An 18,628-nucleotide genomic window follows, 5' to 3' on the forward strand; every position below is an offset into this window, starting at 1 on the left:
CCACCCACCTCACAGGGTGTTTGTTGTGAGGGGGGAAGGGCAAGGAGATTGCCAGCCCCTTTGAGTCTACTGCAGGAGAGAAAGGGGGGATATAAATCCAAACTCCTCCTCCTCCTCCTCCTCCTCTTCTTCTTCTTCTTCTTCTTCTTCTTCTTCTTCTTCTTCTTCTTCTCTCTTCTTCTTCTTCTTCTTCTTCTTCTTCTTCTTCTTCCCCACAAACTCTGTGAGGTGGGTGGGCTGAGAGAGTCTCAAGAGCGGGTGACTAGCCTGAAGGTCACCCAGCTGGTACATGTGGCTGGAGTGTGCACAAGCTAATCTGGTTCACCAGATAAGCCTCCACAGCTCAACAGCAGGGAATCAAACCCGGTTCTCCAGATCAGTGTGCACCTACTCTTAATCACTACACCACGCTGGAGAGGGTACTAGTCATCTTCTGTGCTTTCACAGGAGATCTGTGCCCCCTTCACTTTGCCACTCGAGCAAGGCACTGGGGAACGCTAGGTGCAGAACCGGCCACGTTTGGGGGACCCCATGTAGCCGCACGACCCCGTTGTAAGTAAACAGCTCGATCAAACAGCCTTGCAGGCACTCTTGGTGGAAAGATTTGTCATTCCGAGCGCTTGCCCACGGCCCTGGCTTTCTTCCTCTTGCAGCAGCTGCAAGGAACAGGAATGACGCCAACCGCATTTGCGAGATGTGTGAGATCCTGGCCTGTTTCCGGCTGCCGGGCTCCATGCCAGATGCTTGCCCAGCTTGTGGTACACCTGAACCACAACTCCGGCCCTCACCTGCTGTCTCCCCCTGCCCCAGATCACAACATTAAAAGTCGGAAGGGCCTAAAGAGAATCCCGGCCAGCCCCCTGCATTGCAACCTGAAGCCCCCCAACGAATAATCATGCAACCTCTGCTTAACCACCTCCCAGGAGGGAGAACCCCAAACATCCTTTGGGGCTGTTTGAGGCCCACACACCCTGGGGGGAGAAGAAGAAGAGTTTGGATCTATACCCCTATGTAGGGTGGTGAGAACCACAAAGGATTGCGAAGAGCTCCAAGCGGACCTTGATAAATTAGGTGAGTGGGCTCAGAAATGGCAAATGCAGTTCAATGTAGCAAAATGCAAAGTGATGCACATAGGGGCAAAACATCCAAACTTCACATACACGCTACAGGGGTCAGTGCTATCAGTCACAGACCAGGAAAGGGATTTGGGCGTCTTAGTTGATAGTTCCATGGGAATGTCAACTCAATGCATGGCAGCTGTGAAAAAGGCAAACTCTATGCTGGGGATCATTAGGAAAGGAATTGATAATAAAACTGCAAGGATTGTCATGACTTTATATAAAGCAGTGGTGCGACCGCACTTGGAGTACTGTGTCCAGTTCTGGTCTGGTCGCCGCATCTCAAAAAGGATATTGAGGAGATAGAAAAAGTGCAGAGAAGGGCAACGAGGATGGTTGAGGGACTGGAGCACCTTCCCTATGAGGGAACTCTTTAGTTTGGAGAGGAGACGTCTGAGGGGGGATATGATTGAAGTCTATAAAATTATGCATGGGGTAGAAAATGTTGACAGAGAGAAATTTTTCTCTCTTTCTCACAATACTAGAACCAGGGGGCATTCATTGAAAATGCTGGGGGGAAGAATTAGGACTAATCAAAGGAAACACTTCTTCATGCAACATGTGATTGGTGTTTGGAATATGCCACAGGAGGTGGTGATGGCCACTAACCTGGATAGCTTTAAAAAGGGCTTGGACAGATTTATGGAGAAGTCGATCTATGGCTACCAATCTTGAGCCTCCTTGATCTGAGATTGCAAATGCCTTAACAGACCAGGTGATCGGGAGCAACAGCCGCAGAAGGCCATTGCTTTCACATCTTGCATGTGAGCTCCCAAAGGCACCTGGTGGGCCACTGCGAGTAGCAGAGAGCTGGACTAGATGGACTCTGGTCTGATCCAGCTGGCTTGTTCTTATGTTCTTACCCCCTCTTTCTCTCCTGTAAAGAGACTAAAAGGGGCTCACAATCTCCTTTTCCTTCCCCCCCAACAACAAATACCCTGTAAGGTGAGTGGGGCTGAGAGAGTTCTGAGAGAACTATGACTAGCCCAAGGTCACTCAGCTGGCAGGTGTTGGAGTGCCCAAGCTAATCTGGTTCACCAGTTAAGCCTCCAGAGCTCAAGTGAGAGAGCGGGGAATCAAACCCAATTCTCCAGATTAGAGTGCACCTGCTCTTAACCACTACACCACTGCTGGGGAGAGGGGGATTGAGGGGATCTCTTCCTGCTCTGTTTTGCTCCCCTTCTTGCTTCTCCCTACACGGCTGCAATTTCATCCCTTTCTCCAATTTGCAAAGAACTACCCAGACGAATGACAATACCCAATTAAACACACACGACGCTTATTTCCAAAATCCGACTTTATTTACAATTCAAGTCAAATCACATGCAAACTTTTATATTTCCTTTCCTCCCCCTACCCTTCCCCCGGGACATTTTAAGAACTGTGATTAGCAAACAAAACAAAAAAAAAGGGGGTGGGTAAATTAGATTTATTTTTAAAATAGCAATTAAATATACAAAAATATAGCTTACAAAATAAAAAAAACCCAGCAATTTTGCTTTTCCTTTCTGTTAAAAAAAATAACTCTGCTGCAGAATTTCCTTTGCTTATTTTAGTGTACAGACAGGTCTACGAACCGAAGGGGATCCGCGGAGTTCAGACGCTTTTGCGAGTCCCTTATGTTATTTACAAGAAGGTTGGAAGGAAGGAGGCTAAACCCAGTCTTGGGTGGTCTAAAGTTGTCAAGACGCTCTCAGCCTAGGCGGCAGCAGCAGCTCTCAAAAAGTGTGCCAAGTTACTGGAAGGCTACCCTCTTTGAAAAGGGCTGGGAAGAACAGTGCGTGCCATTGTTAGAAAAACCTGTACAGTACTATGTAATACTGAAGGATCTCTCTGCTGGCTCTTGAGTGCAGCAAGCACCGTTGAACCATGCTTCAAAGGGAGAGCGACTTTTTGGGATAGCACCCAGCTTTCTTTTGCATACACCAAAACAACAACGATGCAGCTAGGGTTAGAGTTTTTCCAGGGTTAAGGGATAGAACAGTAGTATTTTCTCCTGACGTTTTAATAATCTGTGGCTGGCATCTTCAAAGGATCCTCTGAAGATGCCAGCCACAGGTGCAGGCGAAACGTCAGGAGAAAATGCTACTGGAACACAGGCATACAACCTGGAAAACCCACAACAGCCTAGTGATTCCGGCCATGAAAGCCTTCGACAATACGACAATGCACTTTATCACTACCATGGATTCTCACCAACACCAATAAGGACCAGGAACTTGCTTTTTGATAATGCAAGATCATCTTATTTTAAGGAAACCCAAAATTCGTAGATAAAGGGCAAACTGTTTGCTCTGAGGCGGAGCGGAGCGATATTCTTAGGAACCACGTGTTCTGCAGCAACCGCAGGGATCAGAACCCAAGAGGAAGATATGCTGATACTTTGCTAATTTTCCACATTTGGACTGAAATGACGTTACTAAAACAGGGCTGACATTTGTAGAGTCCCAATTCTGATCAAGAAGGAATTTATACTTGGAAAACATAGACTTTCTGACCCCAGAAATGTTTCCCCATCCAGATTTTCATCAGTGAAAGCCGCATGCACCTCTAACAAAATGCCAAGTGTTCAAATTTCTGGGCTATGTTAGTTGCAACTCAAAAACAACGATTCAGATTCACAGTAACTACATACCCTGCTTGGAATAAATCCAGATTTGTAGGTGCCAACGTCAAATGTTAGATATTACAGTTTTTTTTGTGTGTGTGGTCTTCCAACTTTCTGAGCCCCCAAGAAATATTGCTTTCCTGTTTTCAAATTTTCTAGTTTTTTAACCCAACACTAACAAAGACTCTTATTGTAAGAAAAACAACATGGTTGAAATTGATTTTTCCCGGGACTCAATCTGGCTATAAAGTAACTGCGTAAACTTTGCCTCGGTTAAAGATTTGGCCCAGCAAAACAAAATGCCCAAAGAGGTAGTTAATATTGTTTGGCAAGTTTCCGGAAGGGGAAGCCCACATTATAGTGAATCTGAGATGGTTTTGGCAGGTTTTCACAGATAGCCAAAAAACTGTCACAAGTGGCAATCTTTGTTAGTATAATAGTCCTTTAAATACCCAATAGCTGGCAAACGGAGTGCAGGGAAGAGTCGGAGAGTTTTATAATGGCTCGATGGATGATGGTGGAAACGACACAGAGGGCTTGTTAATCAATTGGGAAAATTTATTTATCTTTATTTATTTATTCAAATTTATATCCCGCCCTTTCCCCACAGGGGTTGGGTAGAACTGGCGAGAACAAACCTGGCACTGGGCCGATCAGGGACAGGCGTGGAACATTTTGAGACCGGAGAGAGAAACTACTTTGTAAGAAGATTTAGATTTGAGTCAGCACCTCAGAGGCCAAAAAGATTTCTAGGGCATCTGCTTTTGAGGGTCAAAGGTCACTTCGTCAAACACCAGACAACAGACGTCTGACAACGGGAGCTTTGGACTGTCCAAAGTGTAGACCAGGGGTCTTCAAACTATGGCCCTCCAGATGTTCATAGACTGCAATTCCCATGAGTCCTACCACTTGGCCATGCTGGCAGGGGCTGATGGGAATTGTAGTCCATGAACATCTGGAGGGCCATAGTTTGAAGACCCCTGGCGTAGACCCTGAAAATGCTGCAGGTCTCCAACGTGCTATTGAATTCAAATCTAAATGTTCCCCTACAGACCAACCCAGTTACCCTGTGAAACCAGTTTGCAAGAGTTAGAAGTCTGAGCAGGTCACAGCTTCCCAGCAGGGACGGACACTTTTTTCCCAACCTGTGGTTGGTCCCCTTCTGCTCAAACTGCTTTTGCAAGATTCTTGGCAAAAACCTGCAAAACCTGTTTGCCAAAGACGGGAGCCTCTTTTCCCACATCAAGTGCAGCGATTTCCCTTTCAAAGGGCTGCCAGGTCTGGAAACAAACCTCCGGACCTTCTCGGGCTGTTAGCAGCTAAAGCGTTTATATGCATTCGGTAGTGGTAGAAGGCGCCATCGAGGTGCAGTTGATGTTTGCTCTGCACCCCAAGAGGGTATTGAAGGCAAGAGGCATTCAGAGGTGGTTTGCCATTGCTCATAGCGGCCCAGGACTTTTTTTGAACAGTCTCCATCCAAGTTCTAACCAGGGCTGAGCCTGCTTAGCTTCCGAAATCTGGCTACCATGGGAATGTCAACTCAATGCATGGCAGCTGTGAAAAAGGCAAACTATGCTGGCGATCATTAGGAAAGGAGTTGATAATAAAACTGCAAGGATTGTCATGCCCTTATATAAAGCCGTGGTGCGACCGCACTTGGAGTACTGTGTTCAGTTCTGGTCGGCACATCTCAAAAAGGATATCGGGTGAGATAGAAAAGTGCAGAGAAGGGCAACGAGGATGATTGAAGGATTGGAGCACCTTCCTTATGAGGAGAGGCTGCAGCGTTTGGGACTCTTTAATTTGGAGAGGAGACGTCTGAGGGGGGATATGATTGAAGTCTATAAAAGTATGCATGGGGTAGAAAATGTTGACAGAGAGAAATTTTTCTCTCTTTCTCACAATACTAGAACCAGGGGGCATTCATTGAAAATGCTGGGGGGAAGAATTAGGACTAATCAAAGGAAACACTTCTTCACGCAACGTGTGATTGGTGTTTGGAATATGCTGCCACAGGAGGTGGTGATGGCCACTCACCTGGATAGCTTTAAAAAGGGCTTGGACAGATTTATGGAGGAGAAGTCGATCTATGGCTACCAATCTTGATCTGCCTTGATCTGAGGTTGCAAATGCCTTAGCAGACCAGGTGTTCAGGAGCAGCAGCAGCAGCAGAAGGCCCTTGCTTTCACCTCCTGCATGTGAGCTCCCAAAGGCACCTGGTGGGCCACTGCGAGGAGCAGAGTGCTGGACTAGATGGACTCTGGTCTGATCCAGCAGGCTAGTTCTTATGATCTTATGTTCTTATTCGGGTCAGGCATGTTTCTGCTTTCGGCAAGCGACAAACGAGGACCAGGAATTCTGTCTTAGGTTCGCAAGTCCTGAGAGAACCCGTGCGTACCTTGCTAAGTGCACGAACGAGCCAGACTGAAAAGCGCTACGCTGGAAGTGACGGTGAATGGCACAAAGGCCCGAGCAGCGAGTTCTGCGTTGGCTTATTCACGTGTACAAGTTTATCCTGCTATCCTCAAGCATTTACGAACACAGGTATGCGGCTGCTTGCAGGAAGATTTTGAGGGGTGGATCCCTTGACAGCATGCTTTGGCAAGCGAACGGGTTGTTTGCAGAACTTATTCTCTGACATGTCCCGTAAGTGGCAGTGCTTTGGAAAACTGAGCCAGCTGTCTGGCGGATCGCCGGGAAAAAGGCACTAGGCAGACACCTTTCCACGGGCTTTTGTTCTAGAGCAGGGGAGTCCAACTCTGGCGCTTCAGACGTTCAGGGACTACAATTCCCATCAGCCCCTGCTGGCGTGGCCAATTGAAGCACCAGAGTTGGACACCCTGTTCTAGAGGCTGCCCCAAATTGGGGAGATTTGCTGGTGTCGCTGGAGGAAACAATAGAGGTGTTTGCTTTTAAAAGCATGACCCTCTCATGGACACCTGGGAACCTTTAGAAACATCCCTCTATTGTGAGAACTGATACAGGATTGCTCATCAGCCCCTGCCAGCATGGCCAATTTGTCATGCTGGCAGGGGCTGATGGGAATTGTAGTCCATAACATCTGGAGTGCCAAAGGTTCGCCATCACAGCTCTAGAGGGGCCTCGCTACAGCCAGATGTTTACAGCAGACAAATCGGGTGGTAAAACTGTTTCTGGACTGCACCGCTTCAGTCTGAACATGCTCTTACACAAAAACTACACACAGACAATGAACTTGTCAGGAAGAAAGCTATGTTAGAACTTCCCCCCCTAAATTAGCATCTTCTTACAGAAGGGAAGTGCTTACTGGGTACATATATTCCTGGCCAGTGCTGAGATTGTGGGGGGAGACCCACCTGGCTGTCCCTTCAGAGGGGAGCGGAGTGGGGGTGGCCGAAAAGGCCTTCTCAGGAGTGGCTCCTACACTGTGGAATGTCCTCCCTCCAGAGGGTCACCAGGCACCTACTCTCTTGGAGTTTTGGTGCCCGGCAAAGAGTGTCCTCTTAACCCGAGCGTTTGGCTGACTCTTCCAACAGGGAAGAGTGCCCCAAGATTAAGGTGACCAGATTTTTGCTCCTGTAAAGCGGGGTGGGCGGCCGCGCAGCCGCAGGAGCACACTGCTTTTTGCGGCGCTCCCCAGTCAGGAAACAGGGAAGCGCCCCAGAAGGCAGCGCGGCAGCGCGGGAGGCGCATGCGGGACAATTTTAAAGCCCCGCGGGACGCGGGACACATTGCGCAAAAGCGTGAGTGTCCCGCCAAAAGCGGGACGTCTGGTCACCTTACCCAAGATGTCCATAAACCCCTCCCTTTTCTGCAGGTGGGTGGGGGTAAGTGCTGGAGATTCTAGGGTTTGTAGGGTGGGTTTTTATCCTGATTTACTGATGTTCAATTTTACCGCTGTATGCTTTTTTTTGCAACTCGCCCTGAGACCGTAGTAAAGGGTGGGGAATAAATGAAAATAAATAAATATGTACATTTGGGCCACTCCCCCTACCTGCAACCTAAAGCAGGACAATCCTGCCGGGATTTTTTTCCACTCCCGCCACAATTTGTGTCGACCAAGCATTCGATATTCAATTCTAACCATCTGATGGGCAACAGCACACACACACAAAAAAAAGGATTACGTCTGGCTAACAGCTGCCTTTACAAAGAGATCTTGGTTCCCGAGCCTTGTCACTATTTCCTATCCCAGAGGCTCAAGCCCAGCAGAGCAACTCAGACTGGCAAAACCACAGACTGATAGCGTACAAACGCACACGGGCTCACCCGCCACCCCGGCAAGCTGCGCTCGGAAACCTGAAAGCAGGGACATCTCCATTGGATGCTCCAGATCAGGTGCAAGCTCAGCCTCGCCTGCTCTGACAGGCAGTGGCCTTCCGGGGCCCTCAAAATCTTTCATCCTGCCAGATTCCAGATCCTGTTGCAACAGCTGGAGATGCCAGAAATCGAACTCGGGACTTTCCGCATGCAAAGCAGATGCTCCACCCACTAAACCAGGGTCCCCTCCCCAAAAGTCAGAGCCATGATCATAAATGAGAACCGCAGAGGATTTCTAGCCCTTGAAGGGGTCCAATTTTTGCCCATGGCCACGAAATTCCAAAGGGAGAAAAAACTGAATAAATGGTGCCATTTAGCCTACATTGACCGATTTGGTACGATTTGTTCTGCCACCCTATATCAGTGGTGGCGAACCTATAGCACGGGTGCCAGAGGTGGCATTCAGAGCCCTCTCTGTGGACACGCGTGCAAAGAGTTCGTCGGGGGGGGGGGGGATTGCTGGCCTAAGCTGTTGGGCACAACATGTAGGTAACCCTGTTAAGTGCTGTTAAACCCCACTGATTTTCATGGGAAGAACTAAAGCACAACCCTTTACCTGGGAGTAAGCTCCGTTGCTGGCAATGGGGCTTGCTTCTAAACCCTCCTAGGGTCGTGATTCACCCATTCGAAGCGTTGCACGATTGCTTCAAAGCAAAGCCACCGACTACCACCAAGCTTACTCCCAAGTAATGCGCACCTTGGAGCCAACCGTTTTTTCTAAACGAAAACCTCAGTATTCAGGTTAAATTGCCGTGTTGGCACTTTGCGATAAATAAGTGGGTTTTGGGTTGCAGTCTGGGTGCTCGGTCTCGAAAAGGTTCACCATCACTGCCCTATATTGTCCTCCCAACCCAGGATAACAAGACGGCTTCTTTTTTAATTTAAAAAAGCAACTAAAAGTCGAGAAGGCAGAATACAGACTGTTTTTCTAAGGAAAAACCCTTCTGCCCTGCTTGGTATAACCGGAGAGAAGTGTGGCTCTTTCGAATTGTAAACAATTTATAACCTGGCAGAGCGGGGCAGCGGTATGGCTATGCTGGATGGAATCTGGGTCTTCCTCCCAGAGCGACCCTGAAAGAGAGGTTCAGTGGGATTGGGAGAATGGGAAGAGGACAAAGGACATCTCTACCATCAGATTGAAATCTCCTTGGAGTTATTCTCAGGCTTCCTGCCCAAACCTCTGGTCAACATTAACGGCAGAGAAAGAGGCATTTGTACTGCCGATGAGCATTCAGGTCCACGTTTGTTCGTGACAGACCCGGCTGGACTGCTTTAAGACTCGGCTGCAAAAACGCCCTTTGTGCCTGCGCCCGTGGATTCACATTGCGGGATGAAGGCCGACGTGCTCGTAATCCGGTGTAGAATCCAAGCGTTCACAGCCGTTCTGGCTTGATGCCAGGAGGGGCCCTATCTGTTGTTCCCCCTTGGGTCTCACAGGCAAAGGAACAATCTAGGGAACCTGTTTCTCTCTCTCTAGGGGCATTCAAGGGATCATTTGTTTTTAAGCAGGGGTTTTCAAGTGCATTACAGCTCTAACCAGCCTCCCGGACCAAGCGTTCCCTCTGCATCCTTGCAGATTCTCTGAACCACCGTCTCTAATAAGCACTCACTCTTCCTCTGAAGCTGCCAGGGAGTTTCGCTGCCGCACCCCACCCCGAGAAGAAATCTAACTAACTAACAAGCATCTTGGGTTAGCCTCTGACACAACTTGCCGTCCACCATACCCAAGCCACAGGCAATTCGGTATGAGGTAACCACCAGGGGGGGCAGGGGCATCAGGGGCGCAGCGGAGAGTGCACAGAATCTTTTGTTCTACAACAAAAAGACAAACACACCCCACGTGTGTCGGGGCAGAGTCCGCTCTTCCAGACTCCTCTCTCCCTTGAACAGCTCTGGGTGCATCGAAGGCGCCTCGATGAATGCACCTGTGTTGTAAAGTGCTCTTTCTTTTCAAAAACGTGAGCCCAGCGACTTCCCATCAGGCCTTCCGGTTGCGCAGGCAGATATCCCACAACAGGTTTGTCCGTAGTCCAAACACCCGGCCTTTCCTCCCTCCCAGGGCATCCTGGGAGTTCTTCATGAGACAAAGGGAATCCTGGCAGATCCTCCGAGGCCATGAGAAACACGTTCAGCCGCGGGGAAATCTCTGCACGAGTCCGGCGGGCGATTGGGAGTGCGAAAAAAGTGCATGGGGCAGGGGTAGCTATACGATGTTGGCTGCTCCGGGCAGGGGCTCCTGTGTGGGGCCGGGGTGGTCCTGCTTGCTGTGTAGCTGGGCCAGCTGAAGGACAGGCATGTTGCATAGCGGGCACACCTTGCGGACCTCCAGCCATTTGATGAGGCACCTGCGGGTGGAAGCAGAGAAAGTCAGTCGCCCCTTCTGAACCAGCCGTTTGGCCAGGGTTGCCTCCCGACGCCAGAAGCCATCCCTGATCAAAACTCATTAAATGAAGAAGAGGAAGAAGAGGAAGAAGAGGAAGAAGAAGAGGAAGAAGAGGAAGAGGAAGAAGAGGAAGAGGAAGAAGAAGAAGAAGAAGAAGAAGAGGAGGAGGAGTTTGGATTTATATCCCCCCTTTCTCTCCTGCAGGAGACTCAAAGGGGCTGACAATCTCCTTGCCCTTCCCCCCTCATAATAAACACCCTGTGAGGTAGGTGGGGCTGAGAGAGCTCCGAGAAGCTGTGACTAGCCCAAGGTCACCCAGCTGGCATGTGTGGGAGTGTACAGGCTAATCTGAATTCCCCAGATAAGCCTCTACAGCTCAGGCGGCAGAGCTGGGAATCAAACCCGGTTCCTCCAGATTAGATACACGAGCTCTTAACCTCCTACGCCACTGCTGCTCCTGAAGAACAGGCGAAGATGTTTGCTTCTTCCCGGAGAGTTTTGGAACTAGGAGGACCTTCCTTCAAATCCCAGGTAGATCACTTCCTCTCAGAGTAATCTACCCCTACCTGATGGGATGATTCAAAAAGGAGGAGGAGGGCGGTGGAGTTTGGATTTATACCCCACTTTTCTCTCCTGTAAGGAGACTCAAGGTGGTTTTCAAGCTCCTTTCCCTTCCTCTCCCCACAACAGACACCTTAAAGCAGGGGTCTTCAAACTATGGCCCTCCAGATGTTCATGGACTACAATTCCCATCAGCCCCTGCCAGCATGGCCACGTGGTAGGGCTCTTGGGAATTGTAGTCTATGACATCTGGAGGGCCATAGTTTAAACCCTTGCCTTAAAGTGAGGCAGGTGGGGCTGAGAGAGTTCTGAGAGAACTGTGACTAGCCCAAGGTCACCCAGCAGGAATGCAGGAGTGCGGAAACACATCTGTATCACCAGATAAGCCTCTGCTGGCTCTTGAATTGTCAGAAGGCCATGGAATCCACCAGTATCTGAGCCAACCCCTTTTGCTTCGTTTGCCGTTCATGTGCTGTTAAATGCCCCCGATGGTCTTTGCAGAGATTCACACGGGTTGGTACTCACTTTCTGTGGAAGGCATGTTTGCATGGACAAATGCCCAGTTCATCTTTGGGCTTAAATTCCTCTAAACAAACGGCGCAGATCTGAAAGGGAAGCGAGGGAAGAAGAAGAGAAGGGCACTTAGTAAAACACATAGGGAAGACGTTCCTAAACATCCACTTATCACTACACCCAACGGACTACCACTATTTACTATTGCCTGATTCTAACCCAGAACAAATACCTATTACCAAACATACAGTTCTACTTACTGCATGTGATAAGTGGATGTTCAGGAATCACACGAGCACAATAAACGCACTGTGAACTTTTTATTGAGGCTTGCGTATTGGTGGGATATATCTTTGTATTTTGGAACTTGTCCGGTATACACCACTGGTTGTTATAACTCATCTATATAGTTCGTAAACCATTAGTAATTCCAGGAGATCTCTACCCCCCAACTGGAGTCTGGCAACTCCAGCAGGCCGCTTTCTGAAAGAAGGCGGAGTTTGGATGTATACCCCACCTTTCTCTCCTGTAAGGAGACTCAAGGTGGTTTACAAGCTCCTTTCCCTTCCTCTCCCCACAACAGACACCTTGTGAGGCAGGTGGGGCTGAGAGAGTTCAGAGAGAACTGTGACTAGCCCAAAGTCACCCAGCAGGAATGTAGGAGTGCAGAAACACATTTGGCTCACCAGATAAGTCCCTGCCACTCAGGTGGAGGAGTGGGGAATGAAACCCAGTCCTCCAGATTAGAATCCACCTGCTCTTAACCACTATACCACACTGGTTCTCAGTGGATAGACTGCAGAGGCCAGGTCTACTAGTTTGTACAAGGAAGTTGCTGCGTGCCTACTTCTCTTTCGGCTTTCCCTGCGCAAAGCAAGAGGACAGCTGAAGGACAGATGTGTGCAGAAAATGTACACAAAGCCCTCTCAGTACTAGGCCCAAGCCTGCCCCAGAGGTTGTCCTGAGGAGAAATATCAGCGGGTTCTTCTGGGGGAAAAGGCACGTTGTTTCGGCAGCCTTCGGGCAGCCTCATTGGGATACTCCTTGCTCCAGATCAGGATTCATATCCCATATAAATAACTTCTTCATTTCACTGGCTATTGGCAAGGGCAGCAGCCTCCGAGTTGCATAACAAAGTTTTCGCTGGGCCTCTCCGGAGCAGCATGGCAACGGTGTCCGGTTCAGGGCGTTGAAAGCACAGGGTGTCCAGCTCGCGTGGCCGGAGCCAGAATCCTCCCCTCCCCGCACTTCTCCAATATCCAAAAGTTTAAATTTAGAGTCTCTGTCGGTCACTCCGCTGAGGCTGACGGCATGGCAGCCCTCTGGAAAAAGATGACTTTTGTTACCCTCCTTGCCAGAGAGCCGGGGGGAAAGATTTTTCAGAGTTAAAGAGCTCCGAAGTTTCGGGGTGGGGTGGGAAATGAGTCGACAACAAACTGACCAGGCTCACATTTCATTCCATTGGTGGCCTAGACAAGTTTGTTAGACTCCCCCGAACTCTTCTTCATGCGAAAAAAGACAGATACGCTCCAAAGGGTGTTGCGGAAAGTGCCACGTGATTTAAAAACAGTTTCAGAGGGCAAGTCGCTGGTCTGCAGCTGAAAAGGTAGACTCTAGAGCTAAAAATGGCATAACACGGGGACGTAGGTATAGGTTTTTTAGGGGGGGGGTTTCGGGGGTGGGGCCACACTACCACCTGCCCCAGGGCATGGCCATGCCTCCCCAAGCCCCGTCCCTGTCCTAGCGCTTATAAAAGCAGCTATTCGAGGTCGGGGATGGCAGACTCCCTTCCCCTTCCCCTCCCCTCTGGGCAGAGGCATAGAGGGATAATGGAGCCTGGTGCAAAATCTGAGTTTTCCCCCCCCCCCCCACCCCCTGGGCAGCCGCTGTGATGCTGGAATCCACCCCCAAACAGCATCACTTTCAATGGTGTTTAAACTGGAGACCCCAAATTCTCCTTTTAAATCCACCTTAAAGGGAGAATATGGGGCCCCTAGTTAAACAACATTGAAAGTGATGCTGTTTTGGGGTGGATTATCCCCCACCCTGAAACAGTGTATCACTTCTCTAATGTATGAAGCGTAGTAGTTAAGAAGCAGGTGCATTCTAAATCTGGGAGGAACCGGGTTTGATTCCCCTGTTCTGCCCACTTGAGCTGGCTGGAGAGCTTATCTGGGGCATTCAGGATTAGCCTGTGCACTCCCCAACACACAGCTTCAGCTGGATGATCTTGAGGCCTAGTCCACAGCTTTTCGGAGCTTCCTCTCAGCTCCCAACACCCACCTCCGCGATGGGTGTTTGTTGTGAGGAAGCAAGGGCAAGGAGATTGTAAGCCCCTTTGAGTCTCCTACAGGGGAGAAAGGGGGGATATAAATCCAAACTCTTCTTCTTCTGCTAAACTGAGGACCTCAGATTCTCCCTTTAAATCCATGCCGAAGGGGGTGAATTTAAAAGGAGAATCTGGGGAAATTTTGGGGGTGCCTGCTGTCATGGGTTCAATTGTTAAGCTATAAGCACCAAACTTTCAGGGTATCTTTAGGAGTCTCTCCTAATGATACCACCCTGGTTTGGTGAAGTTTGGTTCAGGGGATCCAAAGTTATGGACCCTCAAAGGTGTAGCCCCATCTTCTATTAGCTCCTATTAGAAACAATGGAGGATGGGGCACCCCCTTTGGGAGTCCATAACTTTGGACCCCCTGAACCAAACCTCACCAAACCTGGGTAGTATCATCAGGAGAGTCCCCCAAACAATCCCTGAAAGTTTGGTGCTGCTAGCCCCCTGCAGGCCAAAAACCAAAAAAGCACTAAAATGTTTTAAAAACCCACAAACGGAGGGGCGGAGCTTCGGACATGAATGGGGGGGGTTTCAAACCCGAGAACCCCCCCCTTACCTACGTCCATGGCATAACAAAATAATTATATTTATTATAAGGTGTACACAGAAAAACTGTTTAAAAACACACGGCCTGGAATACAGAAGAAGGGGAGTTTGGATGTATACCCTGCTTTGCTCTCCTGTAAGGAGACTCAAGGCGGCTTACAAACTCCTTTCCCTTCTTCTCCCCACAACAGACACCTGGTGAAGCAGGTGGGGCTGGGAGAGTTCTGAGAGAATCGTGACCCAGCAGGCTTCATGTGGAGGAGCAGGGAAACAAATCCAGTTCACCAGATAAGAGTCTGCCACTCTTGTGGAGGAGTGGAGAAGCAAGCTCGGTTCTCCAGATTCTTAAGCATTACATCACGCAGGCTACCAGCTGACACAAAGATCTCAGACACTGTATTGTAGAAGTACTACCAGACCATGGCTACACATCATGGAAAATCCACCACTGCCAGTCTCAGACACTGTTGATGATACAATTATTACAAATGACCTCCACTGGACACGTTCCAGCTTGTCAATATCCTTCCTAAATTGCGGTGCCCAGAACTGAGTGCAATAGTCTAGGTGAGGTCTGACCAATGCAGAGTAGAGTGGTACAATTACTTCCCTCGATCTAGACACTATGCTCTTATTGATGCATCCCAGAATTGCATTGGCTTTCTTGGCTGCCACATCACACTGCTGACTCATGTTCAGTTGGTACACTGCAAAGCTAGCAATATTCGCCTGAGGAACCGGGGCGCATGCACTCATCTGGTGACGTGGCAAGGAGAGAAGAGAGAAGCAAGCTTACCTCGTGCAAGTTAAGTTCTTTTACTTTTTCCTTTAGAATAACCTGCAAGGAAAGAACAGCAAGTCAGCAACAGAGGAAGCAAATGCAGTCACAAACATCATTTACATCCACAGGGCTAACCAGCTCCTCTCCCCCAAATAGTAGTAGTAGTAGTAGTAGTAGTAGTAGTAGTAGTAGTAGAAGAAGAAGAAGAAGAAGAAGAGGAGGAGGAGGAGGAGGAGGAGGAGTTTGGATTTATATCCCCCCTTTCTCTCCTTCAGGAGATTCAAAGGGGCTGACAATCTCCTTGTGAGGTGGGTGGGGCTGAGAGAGCTCCGAGAAGCTGTGACTAGCCCAAGGTCACCCAGCTGGCATGCGTGGGAGTGTACAGGCTAATCTGAATTCCCCAGATAAGCCTCCACAGCACAGGCGGCAGAGCTGGGAATCAAACCCGGTTCCTCCAGATTAGTTATTTATTTATTTATTAAATTTATACATGAACTCTTAACCTCCTACGCCATTGCTGCTCCTTACTTCTTAGCTTCTTAGACCCAGAATGGTGTAGTGGTTAAGAGCAGGTGTACTCTAATCTGGAGAACCGGGTTTGATTCCCCGCTCTGCCACTTGAGCTGTGGAGGCTTATCTGGGGAACCAGGTTAGCTTGTGCACTCCAACACACGTCAGCTGGGTGACCTTGGGCTAGTCACACTTCTTTGTACAAGGAAGTTGCTGTGTGCCTACTTCTCTTTCTCTCGGCTTCCCCTGCACAAAGCAGGAGTACTTCTGGCACACGCCTGACGCTATGGCAGGGCAAGAGGAGGTAAGCTACCCCGTCCGTAATCGGCTTTGCTGAACTGGGTTTGTTTCCCCGCTCCTCCATATGGGTGACCTCTTGGCCAGTCACGGTTCCCCCCCAACTGTCTCGGCCCCACCCTGAGGCCTGTCTACCCTTCCCCATCCACTTCTGCTCCGAAAATTCAAGCTGTCAGCGAGAGAGAGAGAGAGAACATGCTAGAAAGAAACAGCGAGGGGAGAAAGGCTCACCTGTTTGTAGGCATAGAGCTCTTTATGGGCTTGATGTCGGAGCCTGGAAACCAAGAACAAAAAAGAACAGGTGAACAGGGAAGGCAGAACAATGGCACACGGCCGCCAACACGATTCTCTGTTTCTGTTCCCTCCAGTCTACTCAAACAGCCAATCACAAAGTAAAACTTCCACTGGATTGCACCGTTTCAAATTCAAGATGGCAGAAATCACACCACTGAATACTTCCTTCCCAAATCCCTGCACGCAGAAAGCCAGATATCAGGGAGAAGAATTCTAGCCTAGCCTTCTTTCCTGAGATGTTGGTTTGCTGGGATGGGTTTTGGGTTTGCTGGGATGGGATGGGTTTGCTGGGATGGGTTGCTGGGATGGGTTTGTTGGTTTGCTGGGATGGGTTTTGGGTTTGCTGGGATGGGATGGGTTTGACTATAGCCTGTGCTGACATTTCATTTTATTTTATGATTTTACATTTTATGTTTTTATTACTATTGATTGTTTCCTGATTGCTTACTAGACCTATATGACAATCATTAAGTGCTGTACCTTATGATTCTTGACAAATGTATTTTCTTTTATGTACACTGAGAGCATATGCACCGGAGACAAATTCCTTGTGTGTCCAATCACACTTGGCCCAATAATTCCTTCTGATATTCTATTCTATTCTGTTGCTGGGATGGGATGGGTTTGCTGGGATGGGTTTGTTGGTTTGCTGGGATGGGTTTTGGGTTTGCTGGGATGGGATGGGTTTGACTATAGCCTGTGCTGACATTTCATTTTATTTTATGATTTTACATTTTATGTTTTTATTACTATTGATTGTTTCCTGATTGCTTACTAGACCTATATGACAATCATTAAGTGCTGTACCTTATGATTCTTGACAAATGTATTTTCTTTTATGTACACTGAGAGCATATGCACCGGAGACAAATTCCTTGTGTGTCCAATCACACTTGGCCAATAAAGATTCTATTCTATTCTATTCTATTCTATTCTGTTTCTTTCTTTTGTGGAGGAAGAGCACTGTGTTCCAGAAAGGCTTTTGTTAGAAAGATTGTCATGCCCTTATATAAAGCCGTGGTGCGACCGCACTTGGAGTACTGTGTTCAGTTCTGGTCGGCACATCTCAAAAAGGATATCGAAGAGATAGAAAAAGTGCAGAGAAGGGCAACGAGGATGATTGAGGAACTGGAGCACCTTCCTTATGAGGAGAGGCTGCACCGTTTGGGACTCTTTAGTTTGGAGAGGAGGCGTCTGAGGGGGGATAGGATTGAAGTCTATAAAATTATGCATGGGGTCGAAAATGTGGACAGAGAGAAATTTTTCTTTCTTTCTCACAATACTAGAACCAGGGGGCATTCATTGAAAATGCTGGGGGGGAAGAATTAGGACTAATAAAAGGAAACACTTCTTCACGCAACGTGTGGTTGGTGTTTGGAATATGCTGCCACAGGAGGTGGTGATGGCCACTAACCTGGATAGCTTTAAAAGGGGCTTGGACAGATTTATGGAGGAGAAGTCGATTTATGGCTACCAATCTTGATCCTCTTTGATCTGAGGTTGCAAATGCCTTAGCAGACCAGATGCTCAGGAGCAGGAGCCGCAGAAGGCCATTGCTTTCACCTCCTGCAGGTGAGCTCCCAAAGGCACCTGGTGGGCCACTTTGAGTAGCAGAGAGCTGGACAAGATGGAGAGCAGGAGCCGCAGAAGGCCATTGCTTTCACCTCCTGCAGGTGAGCTCCCAAAGGCACCTGGTGGGCCACTTTGAGTAGCAGAGAGCTGGACAAGATGGACTCTGGTCTGATCCAGCTGGCTTGTTCTTATGTTCTTATGTTATGAAACAGGCTGTTTGGGAAGACTGGGTCTTAAATGGCCCAATCTGATGAAGCGACAATGCCCTGTTGTGTTTGAAAGGGGTGGTGGAGGACATATTTTACGGCGTGGTACCCTGTTGTCAAGGAGTCACTGATGTAGCATCTGGCTAACAACTTCACTTAATGGTAACCTTTTAGAAATTGGCTTTTTAAACAGTGACTTAAAACAGTGACAACCTTTCCTGCCCTCGCCATGGTCTTCTGGAAGAATCTTTTCGTTTTCGTTGTTCCCACTGGAACTTCACAGGGCGAGGAAACCAAATAGGCAATAACAGTCTGGCCATATTGAACAAACACGGAGGAAGAGAGGAGCGATCGATGGGATTGCCATTTAAAAATTAAATTTAACATAATGGAATATTCTCTCTTCATCTTGACACAAAGAAGTCATGAAATCATGGATTGTGTTCAGTTTGATTTATGGCACCATTGTCAAAAACCAGGGATGCTTCTGCCAGCTCCAGGCGTATTCTTCCAACTCAAATGGAACTCGACGGCTCTCATATCTAATCTGGAGGAACCGAGTTTGATCCCAGCTCTGCCGCCTGAGCTGTGGAGGCTTATCTGGG

General features: G+C 48.6%; 1 protein-coding gene across 1 annotated transcript in view; it reads right to left on the minus strand.

Moving 5' to 3' along the window:
- Positions 1-8,780: 8,780 nt before the first annotated feature.
- The window catches only part of RNF24 (ring finger protein 24), a 12,025-nt gene continuing 2,177 nt past the window's right edge, over positions 8,781-18,628 (minus strand). The window contains exons 2-5 of the mRNA XM_048508767.1: positions 16,183-16,320; positions 15,160-15,201; positions 11,495-11,574; positions 8,781-10,370 (exon numbers count right to left, since the gene is read on the minus strand). Of these exons, the coding sequence (XP_048364724.1) occupies positions 10,229-10,370; positions 11,495-11,574; positions 15,160-15,201; positions 16,183-16,320 (402 nt within the window). The 3' untranslated portion in view covers positions 8,781-10,228. The remainder of the gene's footprint in view (positions 10,371-11,494; positions 11,575-15,159; positions 15,202-16,182; positions 16,321-18,628) is intronic.

This window comes from Sphaerodactylus townsendi, linkage group LG10, assembly GCF_021028975.2.
Source record: "Sphaerodactylus townsendi isolate TG3544 linkage group LG10, MPM_Stown_v2.3, whole genome shotgun sequence".
NCBI lineage: Eukaryota > Metazoa > Chordata > Lepidosauria > Squamata > Sphaerodactylidae > Sphaerodactylus > Sphaerodactylus townsendi.